At 57.6% G+C, this 23,402-nt stretch overlaps 2 protein-coding genes across 6 annotated transcripts in view; both read right to left on the bottom strand.

Moving 5' to 3' along the window:
• Window positions 1–691: 691 nt before the first annotated feature.
• Window positions 692–17,349, bottom strand: CAPN11 (calpain 11). Of its 4 annotated transcripts, none has more exons than XR_003571644.1 (22): window positions 14,008–14,284; window positions 13,601–13,670; window positions 12,146–12,264; window positions 11,872–12,005; window positions 11,543–11,711; window positions 11,039–11,122; window positions 10,867–10,952; window positions 10,582–10,656; window positions 10,009–10,169; window positions 9,760–9,929; window positions 9,540–9,551; window positions 9,065–9,276; window positions 8,903–8,942; window positions 8,568–8,633; window positions 8,161–8,218; window positions 7,998–8,062; window positions 7,029–7,097; window positions 6,819–6,897; window positions 6,247–6,363; window positions 6,113–6,171; window positions 5,325–5,861; window positions 692–702 (listed from the first exon to the last, which is right to left on the bottom strand). XR_003571644.1 is itself a non-coding variant. In XM_027887673.1 (22 exons), the coding sequence occupies exons 2-22, from the start codon at window positions 14,251–14,253 to the stop codon at window positions 5,835–5,837; spliced, it is 2,118 nt and encodes a 705-aa protein (XP_027743474.1). In that variant the 5' UTR covers window positions 14,254–14,290; window positions 17,252–17,349; the 3' UTR covers window positions 5,539–5,834. The 4 variants fall into 4 exon arrangements, 3 of the variants coding, with proteins under 3 accessions (XP_027743473.1, XP_027743474.1, XP_027743475.1); XM_027887673.1 differs by lacking the exon at window positions 692–702 and adding an exon at window positions 17,252–17,349 and having other exon boundaries at window positions 5,539–5,861; window positions 14,008–14,290; XM_027887674.1 differs by lacking the exon at window positions 692–702 and adding an exon at window positions 16,211–16,311 and having other exon boundaries at window positions 5,539–5,861; window positions 14,008–14,290.
• A 2,656-nt stretch (window positions 17,350–20,005) lies between these two features.
• TMEM63B (transmembrane protein 63B) overlaps window positions 20,006–23,402 on the bottom strand; it is a 47,601-nt gene continuing 44,204 nt past the window's right edge. For both annotated transcript variants that reach the window (XM_027887665.1, XM_027887666.1), the window contains one exon: window positions 20,006–22,542. In XM_027887665.1, the coding sequence (XP_027743466.1) occupies window positions 22,366–22,542 (177 nt within the window). In that variant the 3' untranslated portion in view covers window positions 20,006–22,365. The remainder of the gene's footprint in view (window positions 22,543–23,402) is intronic.

The following is a 23,402-nucleotide window of genomic DNA, read 5'->3' as shown; positions in this document are numbered from 1 at the left end:
GTGAGGGTACAGGCAGGAAGGTCCATGGTCACGTCTGTGCCCTTCCACTTCCCTCCTGCTCCTAACCTTTGTTTTGTTCCTGGTGGCTGTCTGTCTTCATTTCCTTCCCTTGTTGTTCCCTTCAAAAGCCCTGCCAAGTCCCTACTCTTGGCTCTCACTCAAGAGGAATTTAGGAGAATGAACAGACACAAGAGACTGACTGAAAGCTACTGCTCCGTTCCCCTGCCTGCCTGCTGTAAGCTGTCCCGTGCCCAGTGCATCCCATCCAAGGGTGCTTGGTTCAGCCAGGGTGACCTTTCCCAGCCCCACGGATTGCTCTCAGGGAGCCAGCCATGGATGAGGAAAGCAGGCTGGCCGTGCCTCAGCACAGGGACACCATGTGCTGAAACCAGAAACAGCTCACTGATGGCCCCAGAGCTTCAAGGACCGGGGCTGACGTCAGCCCCTTGAGACTGGCCTCCTGGAGGCTCCCGGACTCCAGGTCTGCCATGGTCGGAGGGCCCTGGCGCAGACGCACTGCTCTGCGGCGTGCTGCCACCAGTCCCGTGCCGATGGTGGTGTGGGGAGTGGGAAGAGCTCAGACAAAGGAAGCAGGAGCCAAAGCTTTGCTTCAGCCGTGTCAGGGTTTACGTTCCCTTGGGAGGGAGCTTCTCCCCTTTGATCAGGGAGGCAGTGGGTGCAATGCTTGGCCTGCTCTTCAGACTCTTGGGTTCACTATGCTGCTGCTGATCCTGGGCAAGTCAGTGCCTCGCTTGGTGCCTCGATTTCCCCAGTGGTACAACACCCTTGGGAATATCGTCTCCCTGTGCAGTGTGCCCTTGCCGTGTCATACCTCTGAGCGGGCTGGAGACCACTGGGATGAAAAGTGCAGCACTCCAGATCAGTGTTAGTGACCACAGTGATGGAGAAGAGTGGAGATCTTATTCCCCTGGGAGCCTTTTCCTAGGAAAAGCCTTGCCTGAGCTGGGGGAACTGAACATCCTACCATCCCTGCTGGAGGAATCCTGTCCTCCAGTCCCACGGGGGAAACGGAGGTGCTGGCCAAGTGCAGAAATGTTGCAGCAGAGGTGTCGCAGCACATTCCTGAGGGCATCGCCTTTGAGTGCTATGTTGCGTGTAAGTGTAATGTTGCAAGGGATGGGATGGAAAATCCCTCGGGAACAAAGGGGCTCCAGTGTGTGGCCTCTGCAGAACCCTGTTCCTTCCCAGGGAGGGAACGCATGAGGCTCTCACCCTGCTTTGAGAGCCAGATGCTTGCAACATTCCAGCACTGGGCAAAAGGTGGGGCAGGGCTTAATTGCTCTTGGGACTCAAAAAAGGCAGATTTTTGTCTCTTGCCAGAAATGCAGAGACCTTGCAGAGTCTGGAAGGTCAGGGTCTTTAGCCTCCATTCACAGCTGGGCAAAAGTACAGCCCGGGGAGGTAAAAGGACATAAACATACTCCTCTGTCAAGGCACAGAGCTGGGAAAAGAATACAACCTCAAAAGAAAATGAAATCACACCACTATCTACTTCCAAGCACAAGAGTTAGGGCAGCAGATTCCTGTGCCTGTGCTTTTCCTTGGCCAAGGCACTTAGAGCCTTGGTGTAACTTCTCTGATCCACAGAGGACTTTCTGGTCCTGCAGTCACTGCTGTCTCTCAACACTTTTTCTTGTCTATCTTTTATCCCTCTCCATGGGGAGGGCTCAAAATTATTCACCAGGTGGTTGACTTCTGTTTTGCTGGGTACCTGTGAAGGTTGCTTCCTTGGAGGCATCAGTTTTGTTTATCAACCAATGGCACAACCAAGTAGTCCCTATTAATTGCTGGGAAAGGCTGAGATCCACCTCCTGAGCCCAACGAGGGACTGTATACCCCTCCATAACACTTCTCTCAGATGATCAGCTAGCATCTGGACATCAGCAAACAAGGAGCAGTAGATGTCCCTGGGCAGCGCAAGGGCAGTGTGGGTTTCTGGGAAGCAAGACCCTACCGGCTGCCTCAGAGGCAGGCACAAGGGACAGAGCAGCCATTGGCACTTGCTGTTGCTCAAAGAGGCTGTTGCATGATTAAGGCCCCAAAGGATTTAGCAGAGAGCAGGAATGCTGGGAAGAAGGGCATAGCCCTCTGGTGACTCTTCGCAAGGTGTACGAGATTTGCTGCAAATCTTGCTCTGGGCATAGCACCGGGAGCTTACAGAAATGGCGGGGGAGGAAGATGAGAGGTGGCCAGAGTCTTTTCTTTGAGGAGACCTCACCCTTCTGGCAGGGACCCCAGAGGGTGCTGGTGGTGGGGACACCGGTGGCACCCAAGCACCCAGCCCCCGTGCAGGAGGAATGCAGGCCATTCCTGCCAAGGAGGGACGTGAGTGCTATAAATAGTTTGTTTAACACACTGTGGCCAGGCCCTGGAAAGCCCCAGCCCGTGCACATTCCCTGCTGCTGGCGCTGAGACAGCAGCTGTTGAAAAAGGCCGAATCCAGCAGCTGCTGCCCGGTACTCCTGGCCCCTGCCCCATGCCTCCCAATCCCCTTGTAGGGTGACTGAGCCCATAGCATCCTTTGGCACAGGTCTCGAGGCTTGCTAAGGCGATGCCAGCTCTGTACTGGTGTTGGTGCTGCTTCCCGGGCTGGTGGTGGCTGCAGGATGCTGCTGGTGTCAGAGGAACAAGGAGGATGAGGAGAGAGGGGGCTTTCCTCCGTGACAGCCCTTGCAGTAGTGGACACAGCACGGAGCCTGGTGGGAGCTGTGGGGCCATGCCGGTGTCAGCTGCTGCCCACCCACGTGCCCTCAGCTGTGGCTCTCCCCAGCCCTGGCTTGGGATGCTGGGCTGGGCCCCCCACACCCTGTCTCCACTTGCACAAAGGCCCCTTGTGCTGACGGGAATGACATTCCTGCAGCCGTGGGCCCAGGGCAGAGTGAAGTGTAGCCAAGGGGGAGACAGGGCCAGAGCCCAGCTGCTGGGGCAGCTGCTGGGGCCAGGTGGGGATGGGCTGCGGTCCTGGCCCCCCTTCCATGCCTGGGGGATGGACATGAGCAGCTGGTGGGAGAAGGGGAAACCCCAGGATGGGCAGGCAGCTCTGGCCTGTGGAAGGCAAGGGAACGGGATGCAGAAAAGACTGTGACAATGGGGAGCAGGAGCAGTGGTGCTGTGCACCCATGGGTGCTGCTGGCCAACCTTATGCCCTCCCACCCAAAGCAGGCCTATGGGATAGGTGTGGGAAAGGCAGGAGTGGGCTGGGCTGGCTCGTGCCCGTCACAGGACAAACCCAAAGCTAAGAGCAGTTTTGGTCACACCTGGCCCCCTTGCTCCTCACCTCACACCAGCATTTAAGGACTCTGCTGGGCGTCCTCCTTGTCCCATTTGCAATGAGGAGGACGAGCCAGGCCACTTCTTGCAGCACTAGCAGGCAGCTGGGGAAGCCCCCCTTGACTGCCACCCCCCCTGCCGATCCTGGGCCTGCCAGATGCCTGGCTGTGAGGGAAGGGATCTGCCAGCTGGCACCCGGAGGGAGGGAGGGGACTTCTGGTAAGGCTACGCCAGGGGCACCTGTCATCCCAAAGCCAGGGTGTCACCATGCCCGACAATGGGGCCTGTGTGTGCCTGACAAGGCCCTGCAGCTGGGACATCAATGACAGCTCTGCATGCCTGCCCCTCTGCTCCATCCCCACCTGAGCCCTTGTTTCACAGGGGCTTTGGAGTTGCGTGGAGGAGCAGGAAGGCTGGGATGGTAAGCCCTATGGTACCTCCACCCCACGAGGGGCAGCTCAGCTCACAGGCAGTCAAGAGACAAGTGCAAGGGGCCGTTTCTTCCTGCTGTCACATTGCTGCCATCCGTGTTCTGAGCCAGGTTGTCTTGTCCCAGAGCTGGGTGCTGCTCTGCTGTGGGGAGACTGGTCCCAGAGAGCTGGGCTGGTCCAAAGGGCACCCGTGTAAGGGATATTGATGTTGGGATGGATCAGGTGTGCAAGGTCACTCCTCTTCCACATGCTGAGCACCCCGGGGTCGTCTGGGCTTCGATGCCCTTCCGGGGTGTGAGCAAGGGGCAGGACACACTAACAAGTTCTGCTCTGAGCCATGCTATGAAAAGTCTCAGCCCACGGCATCCACTGTCATTTTTGTGGAAGGCTTTTGCTTCCAGCAATAACTGGCATGGCCCCAAAGGAAACAGGGGACAACATTCACCTCCCACAGACCCTATCCAGGGTTAAATTACCTCTTTCAGTCCTTTTCCAGGGTCCAGAGTTCCAGGCTGCCCTCCACTCCCAGATCCATGGTTAACTCCATCCTCAGCCTCCCCAAGACACTTTTCTTTAAGAGCTGTGCTCCCTTCCACCAATCTTACATGGTGCTGCCCCATGTGTTAGTGTTAAGACACCCGTGCAAAGGAAAAGGTGACTTTTCTAAAGTCCTAGGAGATGTGGATCCCCTCCATCTCCACAGCAAGACCCACACCCAGTGGTGCTCCTCCACCTGTGCCCCGGCTGGGCAAGCAGCATGACCTGGGCTCGGCTCTGCATCTCATCCCCCCTAGCCCAGACCACGGTGAGCAGAGGGAGGACGTGACCCCCAAGTCACTGCCCGGACCACACATCTAACAGATCTGTTTATTCCTGGAGTACACAGTGAGCGGGGTGAGGAAGCAGAGCTGCCGGGCAGGCAGCAGTGGTTATTGCTGCAGGCGCATCCTCCAGTGACAACAGGGGCCTGGGGAAGCTTAATTGCCTGTCTGCCTCTACAGGGCAAAGGATGGGCCCTCGCCCACCGCCAAGCTGGAGCCACCCCATTGCCCCAGGAGGTGAGGGGAGTGAAGAGCACAGAGAAGTGCAAATATGTTGGCACTGGAGTCCATCTGCACTAGGCAAAGGAGCCCAAGGGAAGAGGAGAGTGTAACAGTGTGGGAGGATGATGGACTGGGAGAAAAAGCCCAACTGTGTGCAGAAGAAGATCCCCCCCGCCAAACCACCACCCCTCCTCTCTGGAGGAAGGCATCGCCTCTTGGGTGCTGTATCCCCCAGCCCTGCTGTGGGCCATGATAAGGGCAGCAGATGTCCCAGGAGCTCCCAGGGATGGGAGGAGAGGCCAAGCTGCTGTAACCACATGGAAAAGAGGAGCTTCTGCTGCTGCACTACAAGGTGGCATGTGTTCACATGGCGCGGGAGCCCCAAAACATTCAGTGCTTGAGTTGTAGGGCTTGACCCAGTGGTGGGCATGGGCAGGGGCACGGAGGTGCGAGGGATGTGTCAAAGGCCACGCAGAAAGAGCCTGTGGGCTCCACGCTTTGGTCGCGCTTAGTAGTGATAAGTACAGTGCAAGGGCTTTAAGAAATCGAGTATGGCCACTGCTCCTCCCAGAAGGCCACGACGGCTCCCCTGGGAACCTGCTGCCTGAGCAAGGCAGTACCTGCTGATGCTCCCAGGTGTGGGTTCAGGGATAGGCAAATGTGTGCCAGAGGGGATGGGAGAGCATTAGAGCAAGCAATATGAGTGTCCTCCCCCTCATCTCCATGCAATTCCTGCCTCTTCCCGCTCTGCAGCTGGCCCCCAGCCTGCTACTGTGCAAGGATTTGCAGGTACCACATCATGCTGGCACTCCTCCTGTTCTGGGGTGGGAGAGAGGAGAGGGGAGTGTAAAGAAGCCCAGCCCAGAAGAGGAGAAGGGAATCCACTGCCTGCCTTGACCCCTGGTCCACTGGAGAAGGTGGTGTGAGGCTTCCTGGGAGGCAGGGCTGGTGGCTCAGCATGGAATGGAGCAAAGGGAAGAGTATCCTGTGTCCACGGATCCAAGGGGAGGCACTTGGAGGGGGCCTGGCCCGTTGGGGTGTCCCAGCTGCAGTGGATCTGTCGTGGCTCCTAGCCACACATCGTCAGCAGCAGCCACTGGGAAGCAGAGGGAGAAGGGATAAGCAGGGGCTGGTGCATTTTTGGCATGTCCTCACACGTCAGCTTTAACAGCTCTCCAAGAAACATAGGGCCTGCAGCAACCCCCTTTTCTTATCTTGATCTTTTATGTGTTCTCGCCCTACCCAGGGGGCTGGAGGGTTTTCTACCACCCACCCCAGGTGCCCCATTCACCCTAATGCCTTGTCCCCTTGCTTCCCACCCCACCTTCCACTGGGCTGAGCGCTCACCTCAGCGAGATTCATGACAGCGGTCCCAGTGCCATCAGGGTCCATGCTGCGGAAGAACCCTGTGGGGACACAAGGGCAAGGTGAGCAACATATCCCTCTGTTCCTGCCCTCCCTGCCCCAGGGCCATCACTCACTGAACATGGCCTCCAGCTTCACAAGGCAGCAGACGAAGTTGTCAAAGTCCACACCCATGTTATCATCTGCATAGCGGGCCACCACCACCTGATGCAGTTTGTTGTTCAGCTTGAAACCTGCAAGGCAGAGAGAAGTCAGGACCCCAGCAGGAGAGAAGGGTCTAATTGTCAAAGTCCACACACCCACACAAAGGGTCCACCAACCCACCCAAGGAAAGGCACAATGTCCAGCCTCAACAGGAAGAGGGGATGCTCCCCCTGCAGCCATATGACTGGTTAGCTCACTGATCCATCCCAGGCCTCTGCTTCGCCAGGATGGGATTCTGCAGGTCAGAGGAGGGCAGAGGCTGGGACCACCTTGCATGTGTCCCTAACTCTGAGGCTCCAGCACTTGGCACAGCTGGGATGGAGAGACCGTGGTGCATACGTGGGCCACATCTCACTACAACAGGTTGGTTCCAAGCATGCAGCATAGGCTGGTTATACTCTTCTCCAGTTACGTGGCACAGGACTCTGATAGCAGGAGCCCCTTACCCAGCCCTCATCCCAGCCCCATCCTTCCCCAGACCTACCCGCAGACTCGAGAGCCATGCGCATCTCATAGGAGCTCATGGTGCCAGACTTATCCAGGTCATGCTGGCGGAAGATCGTCTGCAAAAGCATCACAGGGGACATGAAGGGCAGGCTCTGCTGTGGCCTCCAGCCTGGCTGTCCCCTCACCCTGCTGCCCCAAGGGGGGGAGCTACCCCTGGGCAGTGCACCATGCCACTTCTCCTCCTCACCAGCCAACTCCGGATCTTGTTCCACAGGATCTGGAATTCCACCAGCCCGAGGCGGGCACTGCCGTCTTTCTGGGGAGCAGAGAGTCAAGGAGAAAGCAGCCAGCAAAGGGGGTGGTGCAAAGACAAAGCCACCAGGTTCCAGCCACATGAGGCATGAAAAGCCTGGCCACACTTGGCCTGCCCAATTTTCCCCCCAGCTTCCCCTCTCTGCCCTGCAGCACTGGCAAGATCAGAGCCTGCAACCCAACAGGGAAAGGGCAATGCTTGAACTTGCTGTCATACCACTCCCTGGGAGCAGCTGTGCTGCTGCTGTAGGAAGCACATCACTGTGCTGCCCTCAGAGCAAAACTGGGTTGGCCTGCAGCAAAAAGGGCTGTTGTAGGGCCAGGCTGGAGAAGGGCCTGGAGGTGCTCCTCTGTCCTTGCCTGACCTCTCAGCTGCATGTCCTTGTGCAAGCACAAGGCCACAGGCCACAGGCCACAAGGCCACAGGACACAGGCCATGGCTACTGCTGTTTAACACCTCTCATCCTCAACAGCTGGACAGGATCATCTGGGGAAAAGAAGCCCAAAAGTCCTCATTCCGTTCCAGGAGTGCCTCGAAGGCTGGGTGGCATGACAGCATGTCAGGCTGGGGACCCCAAGGGAAGGGAAGCACAGGGAGCTTCCTCCTGGAAGGGAAAGTAGAAGGCATGAGAGGGACTGGGCTGGGCTTCTGATGGCAGAGCCAGGGCCCAAGCAAGCAGGGGAACTCATGGCCTCCTTTTTTATTTTTTTTCAAAAAAACATGCTGCTAAAGCCAAGGGGTGGTGTGCTGTCCCTGAAGCCATAAGGACCCTTTCTTGTATTCCCCAGTTGAACAGCCTCAGCATGACTGGAGAGCCAAGCCTCGGCTCCCAAAGAGAAGACTTGCTGCTGGCAGGCTGAGCACCAGAGAAGCTGGCCCCTGCCTGCAGCACCGAGAGGATACATCCATCAGGTTGACCATGTTGCGGCAGGAGTCCATGCTGAACCCATCTGTCTTCAGATCTTTGTCTGAGGAGGAAGGAGGAGGTTGAGCACATGAATCAAAACCCCACCTGCTGAGCAGGCCCAGGGTACAGGGAGCAAGGGGTAGGAAGGGCGACGCTTACGTCTAGCGATGACTCTGTTCAGAATAGTCCGGAGCTCAAAGACGCTGATTTCCATGTCCTGTAGCAGGAGCAGAATTAGCATCACCCCTTACTTGCTCTCCACCCCACTTGTGGCCATTGCCCCCCTCCTGCCTAAAGATCTCTGCTTTAATTACAAAACATATAAGGTGCAATTACATTTCTTGCATACCCAGAAGAGTTTGGGTCACAGCTGGATGCCTTTTCCCCAAATCTGCCCCTGTCACACCACCTCTGGGGACAGCTGGGCTGAGCTGTGGCAGAGATGGACCTCTCTGCAGGATGGGACTGAGTGAGCGTGGACTGGGCTGGAACTCCCATGGCTAGGGATCCCATCCCATCCCCTCCCCAGGCCAGAGCCTCTGAGAGCTTGGCACAGCCATACCCACCTCCCCTGCCAGCTGCTGGAACATGTTCTTGAAGCCGTCTTCTATGTCATCCTCAGTTATTTCCTCCTGGGGTTACACAGGCCAGAAAGAAGAGGTTAGTGGTCAAACCCAGGCTCTGCCCTGCCTCCCAAGCTCAGTAAACTCCAATTGGAAAAAGGAAGCTCTTCTTTGTTCTTCTCATCTTTGTTAATTCCCACATCTCCATTGCCCCGACCGTGCCAGTCCCTCTCTAGCCACAATGATATCTCAAACTCAGACAGCCACCTCCTGCCTGCAGCTCCCCCTCCCAGGCCCCAGAGCCTCAGCACCAGCTGAACCAAAGTGGCAGCTCCTACCTCATCTGCCAGGTCTGCTGAGATCTCCTCATCCAGCTCCCTGGGGCAGAAAGGAGAAAAACAAAGCGATGAGCAGGGTCCCCAGCCAGCAGGCTGCCTGCAGTGGGGAAACATCCCCCCTGCTCCCAGTCACAGGGTGTCCCCTCCCCAGCAGGGACTCACGCCGTGTCAGACTGCTTCTCCGTGAAGACCCGCAGGACGAAGTCGGCCTCCTTGTGTGGCTCGAAGGTGGAGGGCACGACAATGTACTCGCCGGGGGGCAGACGGATCTGGTTGCTCACCTCCCGCAGGTTGATGAAGGTCTCAGAGCGTGCCCGTGACTGGTTTCGCAGGAAGAAGTCCTTCTTCAAGTGCACGTTCTGGGTGCCCTGGTACTGGGGGAAGTAATGCGCTTGTGGACCACAGCCCCACAGTGGCGAGCACCCACAGGGAGTGGCGGGACCAATGCCAGTCCCCGTCAGGCAGGACACCCCTGCCCATCCCAGTAGAAGCCATCCCTCCCTCCCTCCCACGTGGAGGTGTCCAGCACCCACTAGCACCCTAGCCACTGCCCATGACATGGGGTGCATCCACCCATTCCTGTCCACTCTTGGGGTCCCCTCCAAGAGGGGTTAGGCTCCAGCAGCTCAGGACATACCTCCTCAGGAACCTGCAGAGAGGAGAGAAAAGGAGGAAAAAATTCAGAATCCCAGTATCTGCCCCATCCCTTACAGCCACAGGGAGCACGGGATAGGGAACATTAGTGCATAGATTGGCCAAGGCAGGTGGAAAAGGTTTCCTTGAGGACTGGGGTCAAGGCGGGACTGGCAGGGCTGAGCCTGTCCCAAGGAAGTGGCATCGGGAAGGGCAGGGGTTACCTCATAGACAGCAAAGCCGATGGTGTGCATGTCGCCTCCCACCCGCCGCTCCCGCCGCCGATGCTTCTGCATCAGAGCCACCAGGAAGCTGCAGGCCACCTCATCATCCCCAGGGTCATCATCTTCTTCCAGCAACTTGATCTTGAACTGGGGGTTGATCCAGAACGTGGCTGAGAGGCAGAGGATGTGTGGATGAGACACTTGGCTTCATCACGCTGCCAAGAGCAGAGATGTGGAGGCCAGAGGTACCTGGGTGATTCCTGCAGCCCCCAGCAGTGCTCCCCCGGCGCCATGTGCCCTCGAACACCTGTGTGTGCCATCTGCTGAGCTCGTCCTTGGTGAGGGCATCGGGGGTCAGGTTACAGATCTCCAGCCTGGAGAACTCCCTCATGAAGTCCCGGAAAGACATCCTGCAGGAGGCAGGAAGGGGCTGAGGCCAGGGCACTGCTGTGGGGAGGGAGGACAGCACAAGCAGCCCTGGACCCAGTCAACATTGTGGGAGAACTAAGTGACAGTAAGATCTTTTACCCTAAACAGTGATAGTTTATTTAAAGCCTTTTACTGGACTTGGAAAAGAAGGGATGTTTACCCTTCCTAGATGTTTATTTTGTATTTAATTGGGCTGAATTTCCTTGAAGGGAGGAAAATTATTAACTAGATCAGATGAGAAAACACTGGCAAGCTCTCCAGTGCGGGAAAGCCAGCTCATAAAGGCAGGTCATGCACTTCAGGTGAAGCATGACCGCAGGATCTCTCCCCAGCTCCTCTGCTCCTTCCCAGGCTGGCTGCTGAAATAGAGCAGCACTTTGCCCCAGCACTCACCAGAACTCTCCATCCTCCATCTTCAGCTGCAGCTCTTCCCTTTCATCAGGGTCAATGTTGTTCCATTCAGAGGAGCTGCAATAGCAGGAGAGAGACAATTAGATGAGGACTCCTCAAAGTGAATTGAGAGCACTTCGGAGCTGACCCTCAACTTCTCCCCTTTCCAATGCCAAGGGTACTGCACACTGCCAACCTCCCCTCAACAGTGCCATGTGCTTGATTCCTCTGTGCACAGGGCTCGCTGGCCTGCCAATGGAAGATTGGCATCCCTTCTGTCCTGCTTACCCATCACTCCAGGCCCCAGTCCACTCCACCTGACCCCAGGGATTCCTGATGCGGATGAGTTGTTCCTGCTGACCCCGGTAGTTCACCTGCCAGACACCAGACACAGGAGGTTGAGCTCATTCCACTGTCCAGGCTTTGTTATTGCTATTAAAGTCTAATCTAGATAACTCACCTCTCTGAAGGCTGTGACAGAATAGGCATGGCCCTTCACCAGCTTCTTGAAGGTCACTGCTTCCATATCAAAGGCACTTGTGATCTGAGGAGAACGTGCAAGCTCAAGTCAATACGATTAAATAATGTAGTCCTATCCCTAGCCCTTCCCTCCACTGCGTGGAGAATTCCCCTTGCTTTGCACTGCTCCAACAAAGACAAGTAGCAGGTGGCAGCTCCCTGTGCTAAAGGGCTGCTGGCTGAGGACAATTTAAAGAAGTTTCCCTGCCAGAGGATCCTGAAGATCCATCAGGGAACCACCCAAGGAGCCCATTCACAGCAACCGGGCTGCAGCACCACATGCTGTGCCCCAGGGCTGCCACACTGGCTCTGGAAAGGGTGCTCTGCTAAGACGGGGCAGAAGTAACCTCCCAGCAAGGGGACTGCTGGCACAACCTTGGGCTGTGAGGCCTCACTCTGGCCGCTGCGGTGGCAGAGCCCCGGCTCATCCCAGCGCACCACTTACGTCGATGGAGCAGCCCAGCAGGGACCCCCTCTCCAGCGCCTTGCGGATGATGTGGCCCATGTTGCGCGGCGGCCGCTTCAGGTCGTACATCTCTGCCACGCCGCCCGTGAAGTCCTCGAAGCCCTCGGTGGTGCTGCCCCCCGAGAGTGACTCGTAGCAGCCGTTCAGCCTGAGCGGTGACAGGGACACGTGAGGGGACGAGGAGGCAGCACACTGCCGCTCCCCAGGCACCCAGCACAAGCAGGGCCAGCAACAGAAGAGACTCCCTTCCTGCTGCCCCGCACAGTGAGGCGCCCTGTCCCCCACACGCCCACCACAGGGGTACCCACTTGGCATAGGCCTTCTCCAGCAGAGCACTCCAGAACTCGGTGCACTCCGCTGAGTGGACAAACAGGAGCTCCCCATCCTTGGTGGGCAGCAGGTCATCCACCACCACATCCACCCACTCACCGAATTGCCAGATCTGGGGGGTGAGGAGAGAGTGGGGTGAGCTCTGACATCACATGGCTTGCTCATCCCTGTCCCAGAGGGATGCCTTCAGCCCACCACCCTCCCTTCCACCCCAGCCCACCAGCTGTGGAGGGCCAGGAGCCCCCAGCCCACCTGGAAGTGGAAGATGCCAGCGTAGTCCTCCTGGAAGCTCTGTCCATGGGGCACCACACGGTGCAGGAGCTCCTCATTGAGCGTGAGGGAGCCAATGGCAGCCAGCAGCCAGCAGTCACCTGGGGAAGGAGAGGACGCCAGTGTGAGCACCCATCACCTCTCTGTCTGGGAGAGTAGGCAATGGATATTTAGGAGCCCACGTTGTGCTGTCCCTGCAAATGTTTGGAGTTCCCCGGATCAAAAATGTATGTGGGAAAACCAGAGAGGGTCCAGTAAACAGAGCTCAGGGAGGCAGGCTTGCTCATCCTTGCCCTCAGAGACAAGTATTAGCTCAAGGCAACACGGAACAATCTTCCCTCACCTGGAGCCTGTGTCCAGAACACCACATAGTCAGCACCAACAGCCCCTTCCTGCAGCGATTTACCTAGACCTTCCTGGAACTCATTCCTATGACTGCCCTCCATATCTCGGACAGCAAATTCTGCAGTGGAATTACACTTTGCATTTAAAAAGACATTTTATCAAGCAAGAGGGTTAGTGCTGCTGCCTCAGCTTCTTAACTGCAAGCAATGCCGCCGCCCTTTTCCTTCCGAGTGCTCTTAACCACAAGTGCTGCTCCAGGCCAGCGCTGTGCTTTAAATTCATTGCCTTGATTCCTCTTTCTCTTTTGCCTTTGAAGCCTTTCACACCTTAGCCTTGAGCCTGAGTAACCTGCAGCTGGGCTGTGCTTTGACAAAATAGAGTTTCAGATGTTTTAATGACCAGCTGAACACACCACAGTGCTCTGGGCTGTTGTGTGCTCCAGTAACCACCTCAAGTTTGTCCTAATTACTGCATGCATTAAATGGTCAGCCCTGAAACCAGCATGCTATGTATGGTTAGGTATATGATACTCCCAATCAAGTGATCTCCATCAGGACAACACTCTTGGTGGTACCAAGATCTGTTTCCAATGACCACTCTGCCAGCTTACACAGCCCATTAACACTTCTCTCCTTGTCTCAGTGCCTTCGCCTCGAGAGACACCCCTGGAGTGCACCCCTGGAGTGTGGACAAATCATCACTTGTACTCAAAAGCTCTCAATTCCCTTCTGCCAGACTGCATTGCTTTGCAACCACCTTGTCACAACCAGCACATCCTCACCTCAATTTGTTACTGTCATCCAGCTGCCATCCCCCATCATTTACCAAATTTGCTCTTTGGAGCAGCTCCTGGCACTGTTATCAGCATGTGTCAGGCATGGATCCACCCAACATCTTCCCTGACCTCAGCATGGTCAAGCTCTGCGCACATCAACCCATTTTCGTGGAGCCTTAACCTGGAGCCACCAGGAGGCACAGGATGTCCCCCACCTTCCATCTTCCAGTGCCCCAAATGGAAAGGGCCAGCCATTCAACCCTCCCCAGTCTCTACTCACCCAGACCAAGGTCCAGGAACAGAGCTCCAACACTCACCCAGAGCCCCCTGGCAGATGTCCGTCCGGGTTGCACCACCAACGATGAACTGAGGGTCATCCACTAATTCCTGCAGAAGAACAGGATCAGATGCTGGTGCTAGAATTCAGCAGGGTCTGGGCTTCAGCAGGGCTGGCACCACTGCAGCTCTGACTCGGGAGAAATGGTATATGGCCCACAGTCTGCTGCCCAGAGGAAGCTGGGCCTGCTAGGCACAATGCTTTTCTGAGCAGGCACCCACGGGGCATTGCTCCGGGACCTTGGGAAAGGAAGCTGCGCAGCACTCCAGGCACTTTGAGCACTGAGGGGAGCCAGCCACGGCCAGGCTGCAGCTCAGCACACCACATCAGTGCAGACGTGCAGGGCAGGGATGCCAGCCCAGCCTGAGAAGCAAGCCCAGAACTTACCGATGGACGCTTCCACTCCACCCCCCGCGTCTTGCTGGAATGAGGCCCCAGCTCCTTGAATCCAAGGGCAGTGGGGCCAGCTGGGAACTGGGGATCCCTGAAGAGGGTGCCGCTCTCAATGCATTGCTGCTTGAGGGCCTCATAGTCCTGGTTGAGGTACTTGATGGCGTTGTTGTGCTGGCCGAGCCCCTCGGCTCTCAGGCGATCTCTCTCTAGACGGGCAGCCATCCCTCCAAAGGGCATCATGGCCAGGCACCGGCAGCACTGCCTTCAGCTCCACTCCCTGCAACAGAACGGGCATGGCCAGGCTGAGGCAGGGCCTGGCACTTGCACTGCCCTGGGGACATCAGCCATCCCACAGAGCCAGGCTCGAAGGCTGGATCCCCAGTTGCCCACCAGCCTCACAGCAGGGACCTTCTCCATCACCATTGTCCTGGGTCAGAGAGCCCAGCGGCACTCAGAGCACCCCAGGGTGGGCACATGCACCAGAGAAACCTCCCCAGACGCCATTCCCTAAAGCAGCCCCGTTCTGAGCCCTGTCCTACAGCCCAGCCATCACAGTCCTGCTGTCTTTAGGGGACACCGAGGAAGCAGAGCAGCGTTAAGGGCTGGCTGGGAGGAGGCAGCCCACCAGCAGCTAGGTCACGGATCTCCCATCCTGTCGCGTCCCTGCTGCTTAGTCCAAAAAGCTGAGTCCGGAGGAATTTCAGGCCCTTTCCGCCCCCGTCAGCCTCTCCTCCCGGCGCAGCTTTCCGGGTCCTTCCCTAGTCCCGGCTCCTCCTCACCCGGGAGGGCGTAAGCATCAGCTCGCAGCTTCTCCCAGCCCCGGGCGCCTCTCCCTCTCCTTCGAAACCCGCCTCGGCTGCCTGAGCACTGAGTCAATAGGGCCCGGTAGGGAGGAGCCCAGCGGGGCGCAGATAGCTCTAAGGGGCCAGAGGAGGATAGGGAAGGAAGAGGCCCTTCCCGGCACACACACACGCAGGCAGGATGATTCAAGGCTCGTCGACGGCCAGTGGAGCAGCCTGCTGGGAGACACCGGGAAGGGATGTGGGATGCAGTGGGGCACCCCGGCAGCAGGAGACCGGGGCAGGGCAGACACCGCAGAGCTCCGACACTGCGCTGGTCCCTGCCTGGGCCTTCCTCCCGGGGGTTAAGCCAGTAGCTCACGGCCAGGCGCTTCAAAACAGCAATGACAAAGCTGCCAGGCATGTCTGGCCCCGCAGCCCTGCCCGCCGTGCCCGCTGCGGCGAGCAAGTCTCAGCTCCCCTCGCAGTGCCCAGCTGCCACCAGCCCTGTCCAAGCACCATGACAGCAGCCGGCGTTCCACCCACTGCACCGCCCACGGTGGAAGGGGCCTCCGGGGGCCGTCTGGTCCAAGCCCCCATGCAAGCGGTGTCACCTACAGCAGGGCCATGGGGAACGTGCCACCACCATCAGCCCACCCGCATCTGCAGCTCAACGTGCCACACTCCGCAGCCATCTCAGCTCCTGCTTGGCAGGGCTAGTGCCGAATACTTCAGAGGTTTCTCCCTGTGAGGGAGTGGAGCAGTGCTTGGGTAAATAACCCTGGAGCCAGCAGCCCACTCAGAGCAGCAAGCTCAGATGCCAGCACTGGCCAGAAGCCACCCTAGCAGTCCCAGGAAGTGGGGTGCAGCCTGGCTCCAAAGAGGTGGTTTTCTTTGTCCTGAAGTGCAATGATAGCTAAGGGAAGGCAGGGAACAGTGAAAAGCTCTTGGCACATGCATAGGGCATAAATCTGGCTGCTAACTCATCGGGCTGCCCTAGCCAGAAGCTTTTCAGAAGAAAAATCTAATCTTCCCCATCCTTCAGCCTGCTCTGGGATGCTCTAAACCCACTATCCTTCTCCAAGGTAGTGCCAGGCCTTCTTTCCTCTACAGTGGCCCCAAATCAATGGAGCTCCTCCCTCCAGCTCCTGATCCGCAGCCAAACACCCTGGCAGTCTCTCCAGCAGCAAAAAGCACTCATTGCCTGCAAAGCTGGTGGAATAGCTTCTCCAGTCCCAGGTGCTGCCCAAAGCCCAGGGACGGCTGCAGGAGGAAACCCAAGTGAAGGCACCCGCATTGTCTCCAGTTCCCACCTCGCCACCTCCCCGGCACTCACACCACAGCCTGCTGAGGGCCAGGGAACTTCCCCTGCCCACAGTCCCTGACAGGCTCCCTGCACCCTCTCCCACCACACCTACCAGGACGGGCCATGGCTGCGGACACAGGGAGCTGTGTGCCGACACGGGCACTGTACGAGTTATTCTTAGATCTGTGGCTCAAAATACTCGGAAGGCTGTGCTCAGTGGCTGACGGAGGTCACGCAAGCGCAGAGCAAGGAAAAGCATTTCAGACCCCAGAATGGGAGAGGAACCACATGGGGCCTTAAATGACAGGCTGCTGACACCTCCCCAGGATGATGCCGACGGACACTGCAGGTTTTCCATGGTGAAGGAAGGAGTGTGATGAGACAACCCAAGCCCCCAGGGCAGTTTTCCACAGCAGGTGACATCCAACTACAATAGGATGCTTTCCAGTGTTGGAGGTACTTCTGATCCCTCCCAGGTGGGAGCAGAAAGACACGCTGTACCCGCAGGGTCGTGATACCTCATGCACATACTGCAAAACCCCAGGGCAGAATCACTGCTGAAGTCCAGCCAAAAATCTTTGCAGATCTCTGGTTTGTCAGCTGCTCTTGCAGATCAAAGGAAGCGGGAAGTTCCCTTCCTCGAAGCCCTGACACACCGTATCCTGCCGCATACTCAGCTCGAGGCAAGGAGCCACTGCCGCCCATAGGGTCCCACACGGCTCAAGCAGCTAGCAGGCCCTTTCCAGCCCTCCGGAAGACAAAGATCCTCCTTTCCCACAAGCTTCCCTTTATGTCCCCGCACCCCTTTGACGAGATGTGGCGTTGGCTTTGGGATCGGCAGCGCATCCTGGGCGGCCGCGCTACCCAGTTTACTCGCCGCCCTGACTGGGAAGCCACAGGGTCTCTGCGGATGTGTTATCTAATGCGAAAATCCCCATGGATAGAAAGGGGATGGGACAGGCAAGCCTGGAGAAGCTTAGAGAACAGAGGAAGCAGCCGGAGGAGGGAGGAGAGGCCAGTCGCCGGGTGGGCAGGGTTCCACCGCCGCGGGGGCGTTCGGAGGAGCCTTGCCCGCCTGGCTGTGTGGAGGGCCCCGGGTACTTAACCCCGGGCCGGGGTCGGATAAGGGTGAGGAGAGGGGGGATGGACTTACGGAAACTGCCGCCGCCACCGCCCTGCCCGCTTCGGCCCGGCCCAGCCCAGCCCAGCCCAGCCCGGCTCGGTACAGCCCCGCGGAAGGTGGAGTTTCGGTGGGCAGGATGTGCGAGCAAAGCCGGGAGGGCGGTGGGAGGGGGAATTAAAGGAGCAGTGACAGCTCACAGACACTGAGAGGGGGTTTATTGGGGCTGCTGTTGCGGTTCTGTCTGTTGTCACCCTCTCCCAGCTCCCAGGGATGGAGGGGTACCGCCGGGATGGGCGCGCTTCTTCCACCACTGTTCGGAGTAAAGTGTTCGGTGCACACGGAAACCGCGGCTGGAAGGAGAAGAGGAAGCAACTTTCCCGTAGGAATGGCTTTGGGAGTGACTGCCCCACGCTGCTGGAAACTCAGCTTAGTTGGGTGAACTCTGTACTGAACCTCGTCCCAGGGCTTATTGACCTTTTGGTCCCATGGCTGAGTACGGTGGTCCCAATGGGTTTCACACACTGTGGGGTCCCTTCTTCTTCCCTCATGTCTGGGAAGTCTGTGCCTGCACCACCTCCCTCTTGCAAGCCCGGGGACTCATGGCTGGTAACCCTGATGCCAGCTGCCCAGGCTTCCCCACAAGCCCTGGCAGCCATGGCTGGTACCCGCCCCACCAGCTGCTCCTTGTTGCTGGGAGGGTCCCCTGCCCTGGGGCTTCCTGCAGAGGGGCTGCCCCTGCGTGCCCTCTGTGACTCAGCGTGCAGCAATGCTGGGTGGTGCTGTTACCAGTGGGCATGGCCCCACTGGGGCTTGGCACAGCACCACACAGCCCTGTGTGGTGCAACATGGCTCTGTCTGGCATGGCATGGCACAGCACAGCATGTCTAGCATGGATTAGCCTGGCATGACCAGCTCAGCTCAGCCTCGTCCCAAGGAAAGAAGCTCTGCACTGCCATCCTTTTGCTGCCAGGGCTGGACAGGATGATCCCACCAACCATGGGGCTCCTTCTCTTTCCCTGGTGCCTGCTCGCAGCTGGGGAGGCCGTGCCCGTACAGCCTCACTGCAGCAGCTGGCACTGAGCCTGTGGGAGCCTGAGCTTCACACAGCACCTGCTTCCTAACTCACTGTGCCTCGGTCCAGCGGGTAAATCCTTGCTAAGCAGGCAGCAGGTTGCACACGGGTATAGGAGCTGTGTCCCTTGCCTGGGGGAAGGACAACCAGGACTTTTAAAACTGGCTCTAGCATGGTCCTGCTGCCACACCCAAAGGGACCATTGTGACCCTGGCCAGCACCCACCAGAGCTGCCCTGTCCCATCCCTACCTAGGAGAGCCTGTCACAGGCAGCTTATTCTGCCCACGCTGGAGTAAAGGAGGCTCTGAGTTGTTGCAGGGGCTGCTCCCTCTCCTCCTCAGCCAAAGGCAGCTGTGTCAGTGCCTGCAGGCTGGAGACACAAGGGGTTCTGTGCTGGGGTCACCATCCAGCTCTGCATGGAGCTGCAGGCATCACTGTGCTTTCAGACAGGGAGCAAGAGGCTGGAGCAGGAACAAGCACATTGCCTGCTTGTTCCTGCTTTGGACTTGTGCTCAGACAGCCCTTCCAGCCTTTTCTCCGGCCTGGACCACCACTGACCACCCTGCCTGCTCAGCTGCACCCAGGACAGTGCCCATCCTTGTTGTGACCCCATTCTCCTCCTGTTTGTCTCCTGCCCTTATTACCCCTCAGTGGCCTCCAAAGCTGCTTTCACGGCTGATTCCTGGAGCAGGAGACAGCTCCTACATAATCCTGTCACAAAGGCTGTCCTGCATCCTGCCCTCTGTGCTTGGGAGCAGTTTCTGTAAAACACCTGCACAAATACCCGTGCAATTTCATTGTTTCCTCCCCTCAAACTTCCCTTTGCGGCAGTGGCTGCAGGGACTTGGCAGCAGGCACAGTTCGTCTTTCACTCTTCAGTTCTCTTTGTTCTCAGGCATTGCCTCTTCCCTATCCTTTGGCTGTGGGCTGCCAGGAGGGGAGTCTTTTGTTCCCTGCTGATGCTTCGCCACCGGCACATGAAGCCACAGGGCTTGAACACAGCAAGGTGGGAACAGAGCTGGGGTCACTTGTCCATCTCTCAGCAGCCCGCCCCAGGCCTCGCCTCTCCATGGTGCCGTCCTCCCAGCAACAGCCATTGTACACAATGTAATGAGCGTGCAGCAGCTGCCTGGATCCAGCCTGCACAGAGCAGCAGGGAGCATTCTGGGGGCTGGCCCAGCACTCGGGCTGGCTGACCTACAAGCTACATCACATGTCAGGAAAGTGCTCCCAGCCAAGCTGCCCTCCAGAGGTCTAGCACCCCTCACCCTTCCACAAAGGCTTCAGCTGTCCACCCAAAACAGGAGTCTAAGTTTCTGAATGGATATGACAGGAGTGGACACTTAACTTGCTACTGCGACTGTAGAGGTGGGCTGACATTTGCTATTAAGGCTACCAGCAAAACTCCCCTACCACACCATTCCCAAATCATCTTCTCCCATCCCAGCCTCAGTGCATGCAGATCCCCATCTACCTGCTTTTTGCAGTGATGCCTCTGATGCCTCTGCAAGCCAGAGGAAAAGCTCACTCGTGCCAGGAGTGCCTGTGAGCAGTGTCTGGATTCCTGGCAGCAGGGGAGGGCTTGCGATCACACATGAGCCCCCACTCCTTTTGCACCACGCATGCTCCTGCAGCCCTGCTGCAGCCGGGGTCCTCTCCTCCCAGCCCCCAACCCGTTCCACAAAGAAAAGACAGCAAGAACAAGGGCTCCTTTTTTTTCCTTTTTTCTTTTGTACACAAATATATACAGGGTATTATACACATCTCTACACAGACAGTGCCACTCAGAACACACAGCTCTGCACGGGCAGAGCCCTGACAGGCGCAGAGGCAGCCCCGGGCCATACCCGTACCTACAGAGACCAGAGCATCCCAGCCCACCTGCTGGACCAGAGGCAAGGGCAGTAGGTGGGTGCAAGAATAGGGAAGCAGGATCAACATCCCCCCTGCCCCAGCCTGAGAGTGGACCACGAGTAATCAGCTCACATGCTCATTTCATTCCTAGCCAATAACTGGAGGGGGTGGGCGACTCTCACCCTGCTCCTTTCGCACCCACGTGTGCTCCAGCCCCAGCTGAGCCCTGGGAGCTGGAGTGGCCTGCCCTCCCCATGCACTGAAGACCCACATTTCCTCCCCTCCGTCCCCACTTTCCTCGGGGCCTGGGATTCTTATAGAGGAGGCATACAGGAAAGTCAGCTACATCCTCCTTGTAACAGCCCCCATGTGCTCTCTGTGTGTCTGGCTCCCTTCCTCTAGTGGGGAGCAAGGAGGAAAAAAAGCCATGGGATGTGACCACCCTTTCCGGCAGCTAAGGTGGGCAGGGCTGACATTTCACTTGTTCAGGCCTATTAAAGTGCTTGGAGCTCCAGGGCCAGCACGAGTGATAGAAAAAGTAAATGACTGTCCCACTTTCACCCAGCCCAATCAAGCCCTGGAGGGCACTGCTCCAGTGAGCTGATGCAGCACCCACGGATGACAGGCCAAGAGAGGGTGATAGTGTCTGCAATGAGCACCAAACAGGATGGTGGCAGGGTTGAGGGAAATAAATATAGCTAAATAGCAGGGGGATTTATTATTTTCCTTTACATTTTACACAAGGGGAAGGGGGAAGCAATTGAGGGCAACTGATCCTGACCACAAAAGCCCTCACAAAGAGCCTTTAAACAGGGTCAGTCCTCCCTGCAGGTGCCAGGGGCTCCAGTCCACCTCTCCCATCCATCCTGTTCTCTGCCCGCCTCTGGGACACAGCTATCAACAGGGAGGGGGCAAGGGCAGAGGTAGGAGAGGAACAGCCCTCTTCTCTCAGGCTGGGCGATGGCAGGGGAGCCTACACCAGTCAGGGCAGATGAAGAAAGTCGGCACAGCCCAATGAGGCTTTTGTGCTCCTGAAGTTGGTGGTCTTGGTTGGAGAGGGCTCCCAAGGGCTGCTTTCCCAGGGCTCCCTCCCTCTTTGACCACCTCAGCTGGGGTAAGACCCTGCAGCAACTCATGGAAGGCAGCCCATGGGGCCCTATGACAACCAGGCAGTGCTGACCTCACAGCGTGTTGAGGGTCTGCAGTCTGAGACCCTTTCTCCCCTCTCCCTAGCACCCAGGAGACCCCCATCACAGCCCCTCCACCCCAAGCCTGACCCTGCTGTGCAGACACAGGGCAGCAAAGGGGGGCTGCAGTACCACATGGGGGTCAGGTTGATTTCTTTGAAAGAGGAGTAAAATGTGCAAAGAAAAATGCCATTTAACATGATGCTGCAATCCCCTGCCTGTGCACCTGGGGGAGGAGGGGACAGGACCTGGGGGAGAGGCTGCCTGCGCCTCCTGCTGCCCCTAATAAATGCCCTCAGCACCCCTCATCCTGCGGGGGGGAGGCCTAGCTCATGCCAACCCTGTACCCCTTAGCCAGGATAATGCCACCCTTGACCATGAAGCCAGGCTATCACCGTCCCTGTGGTGAGAGAACAGTCTGTAACAACCCTGAGCCTGGACCAGCTCCTGGCATGCCCCACCAAGTAGATACTGCAAGGGGTTGAGAAAGGGCACACACGAGCACAGGGAGAAGGTGCAGCAAAAGCCGCCCCCTTCCCTAGATGGGGTTTCCAATACACTGATTAAAGTTTTTTGTTTATCACCTTCCTGCAAATCTAATAAATTATTAGTGTTTCTCACCTGGATGACAGGTGAAAAAGTGGCCTGCTGAGAAGACCCCAAATGTTCCCCTTATGCCCCTTCCCCCAAAGCACCCAGCTTTCCAGGTCCAGGGCAGCACTGGGGGGGGGGGGGGGGAGGGGTCTCATTCTCCCTCCTCCCCAGCCCCTGGGATTCTGGGGTCCAGAGACATGTTGAAGAAGGTAGCTAGTAAAGAGCATGCCTGCTGAGCAGTCGGGCTGGCACAGGGATGGAGGGGCAGGGAGATGGAGAGCTTGCAGCAGGGCCCCCGCCCTCACTGAAGGCAGCATCCCTGGGGGGCAGGCAGGCAAGGGCAGCGGCCAGCACTCTCAGGTACCTCTCCCCAGGTCTCCATGCGCCCAGCCTGCCCGACTCCTGGGCCTCCTTCCCCTCCCACCCTTCAAGGTCCCTACTGGTGGATCTCGTTCTCTATCAGGCTGTCCTCACACGACTGGAAATCTGTGTCGTTCATGCCATCGGCATTGATGAGCTCCTCATCCTGCGATCCCTGCTCTGATCCCTGCTCCTCCGACTCTGTTGCTTCGCCTTCTGGTGAGGAGTCCTGCAGCACTTGGGCGATGTACTTCTGTCAGGGCCCGGCATGGCGCAGGAGAGGGGTGGGGAGAGAGCAGAAACACAGGTCAGTCTGGGGAGCTTCTCCTGGCACCAGAGCACAGCACACCAAGCACCATGCATGCACCAGGCTGAGCGTGGGGATATGCTGGGGGAGTGAGGAAGGGTCCAGACTCCATGGGATGTCCCAGGAGAGGCGGTAAGAATGGGGCTGGCTTGGCCCTGAAACACTGGATGTGCCAAACCCCAGCATTCTGGGACAGGGATCCTGTGCTGGGCTCTTTGGAGATCACATGGACTGGAAAACTGCACTGCCTTTTTTGCCAGTAGACATGTCCTTCTGAGGCTCTGCCTGCCTCCTATAGTGATTCTCTTTTTGGTGATATTATGCTGCCCTTAGGTATATGGAGACTAGGAAGAAACCTGGATTGCATATGCACGCCCCAGCCCTGCTCTCCCCAAGGAAGCAGGAGGGTTTGCTTTACCCCATCTCTGCAGCTCGGTATAGACCCTAACTAGAAAAATCTCATGGCAGGAAGCAGTTGGAATGAGCCTGTAAGCCAAGGAGAAGTTAAGAAAACTACTCTGGGATCTTGGAGAGTTGCACAGGGGAGAGGAGAGTCCCCAGAGCACTTCCACGGCCTTCAAGGCAATGCCCATGGAGACGCCTTTGCGTTGGCACTAGGACCAGCCTGGTGGGTGACGGGCATTGCTGGCGAGCAAGCGTGCAAAGATGCAGAATGAGAAGGGAGACTGACCCGGCTGGATTCACTGTCACAGCCGAGAGAGAGGCAGAAAGTAAACGCACAGCATCTGAGGAGCAGTGGGAAAGGGGAGTGTGTGTGTGTGGGGATTACACTTCATCACCCAGAG

Source organism: Empidonax traillii, unplaced genomic scaffold, assembly GCF_003031625.1.
Source record: "Empidonax traillii isolate 1590-97213 ecotype Southwest subspecies unplaced genomic scaffold, ASM303162v1 scaffold218:size1087226, whole genome shotgun sequence".
Classification (NCBI taxonomy): domain Eukaryota; kingdom Metazoa; phylum Chordata; class Aves; order Passeriformes; family Tyrannidae; genus Empidonax; species Empidonax traillii.
The sequence above is the reverse complement of the archived record's forward strand: the minus strand, read 5'-3'. Positions and strand labels throughout refer to the sequence as shown.

Bases quoted from the DNA above. Each gene is read 5' to 3' on its own strand.
- CAPN11 (XM_027887673.1), bottom strand. From the start codon at position 14,253: ATGATGCCCTTTGGAGGGATGGCTGCCCGTCTAGAGAGAGATCGCCTG. The intron at 13,671-14,007 runs GTAAGTTCTGGG...GTTCTTCTGCAG, and splicing joins TGGAGTGGAAGCGTCCATCG to GAATTAGTGGATGACCCTCA. The intron at 12,006-12,145 runs GTGGGCTGGGGG...CTCACCCCCCAG, and splicing joins CTGGCATCTTCCACTTCCAG to ATCTGGCAATTCGGTGAGTG.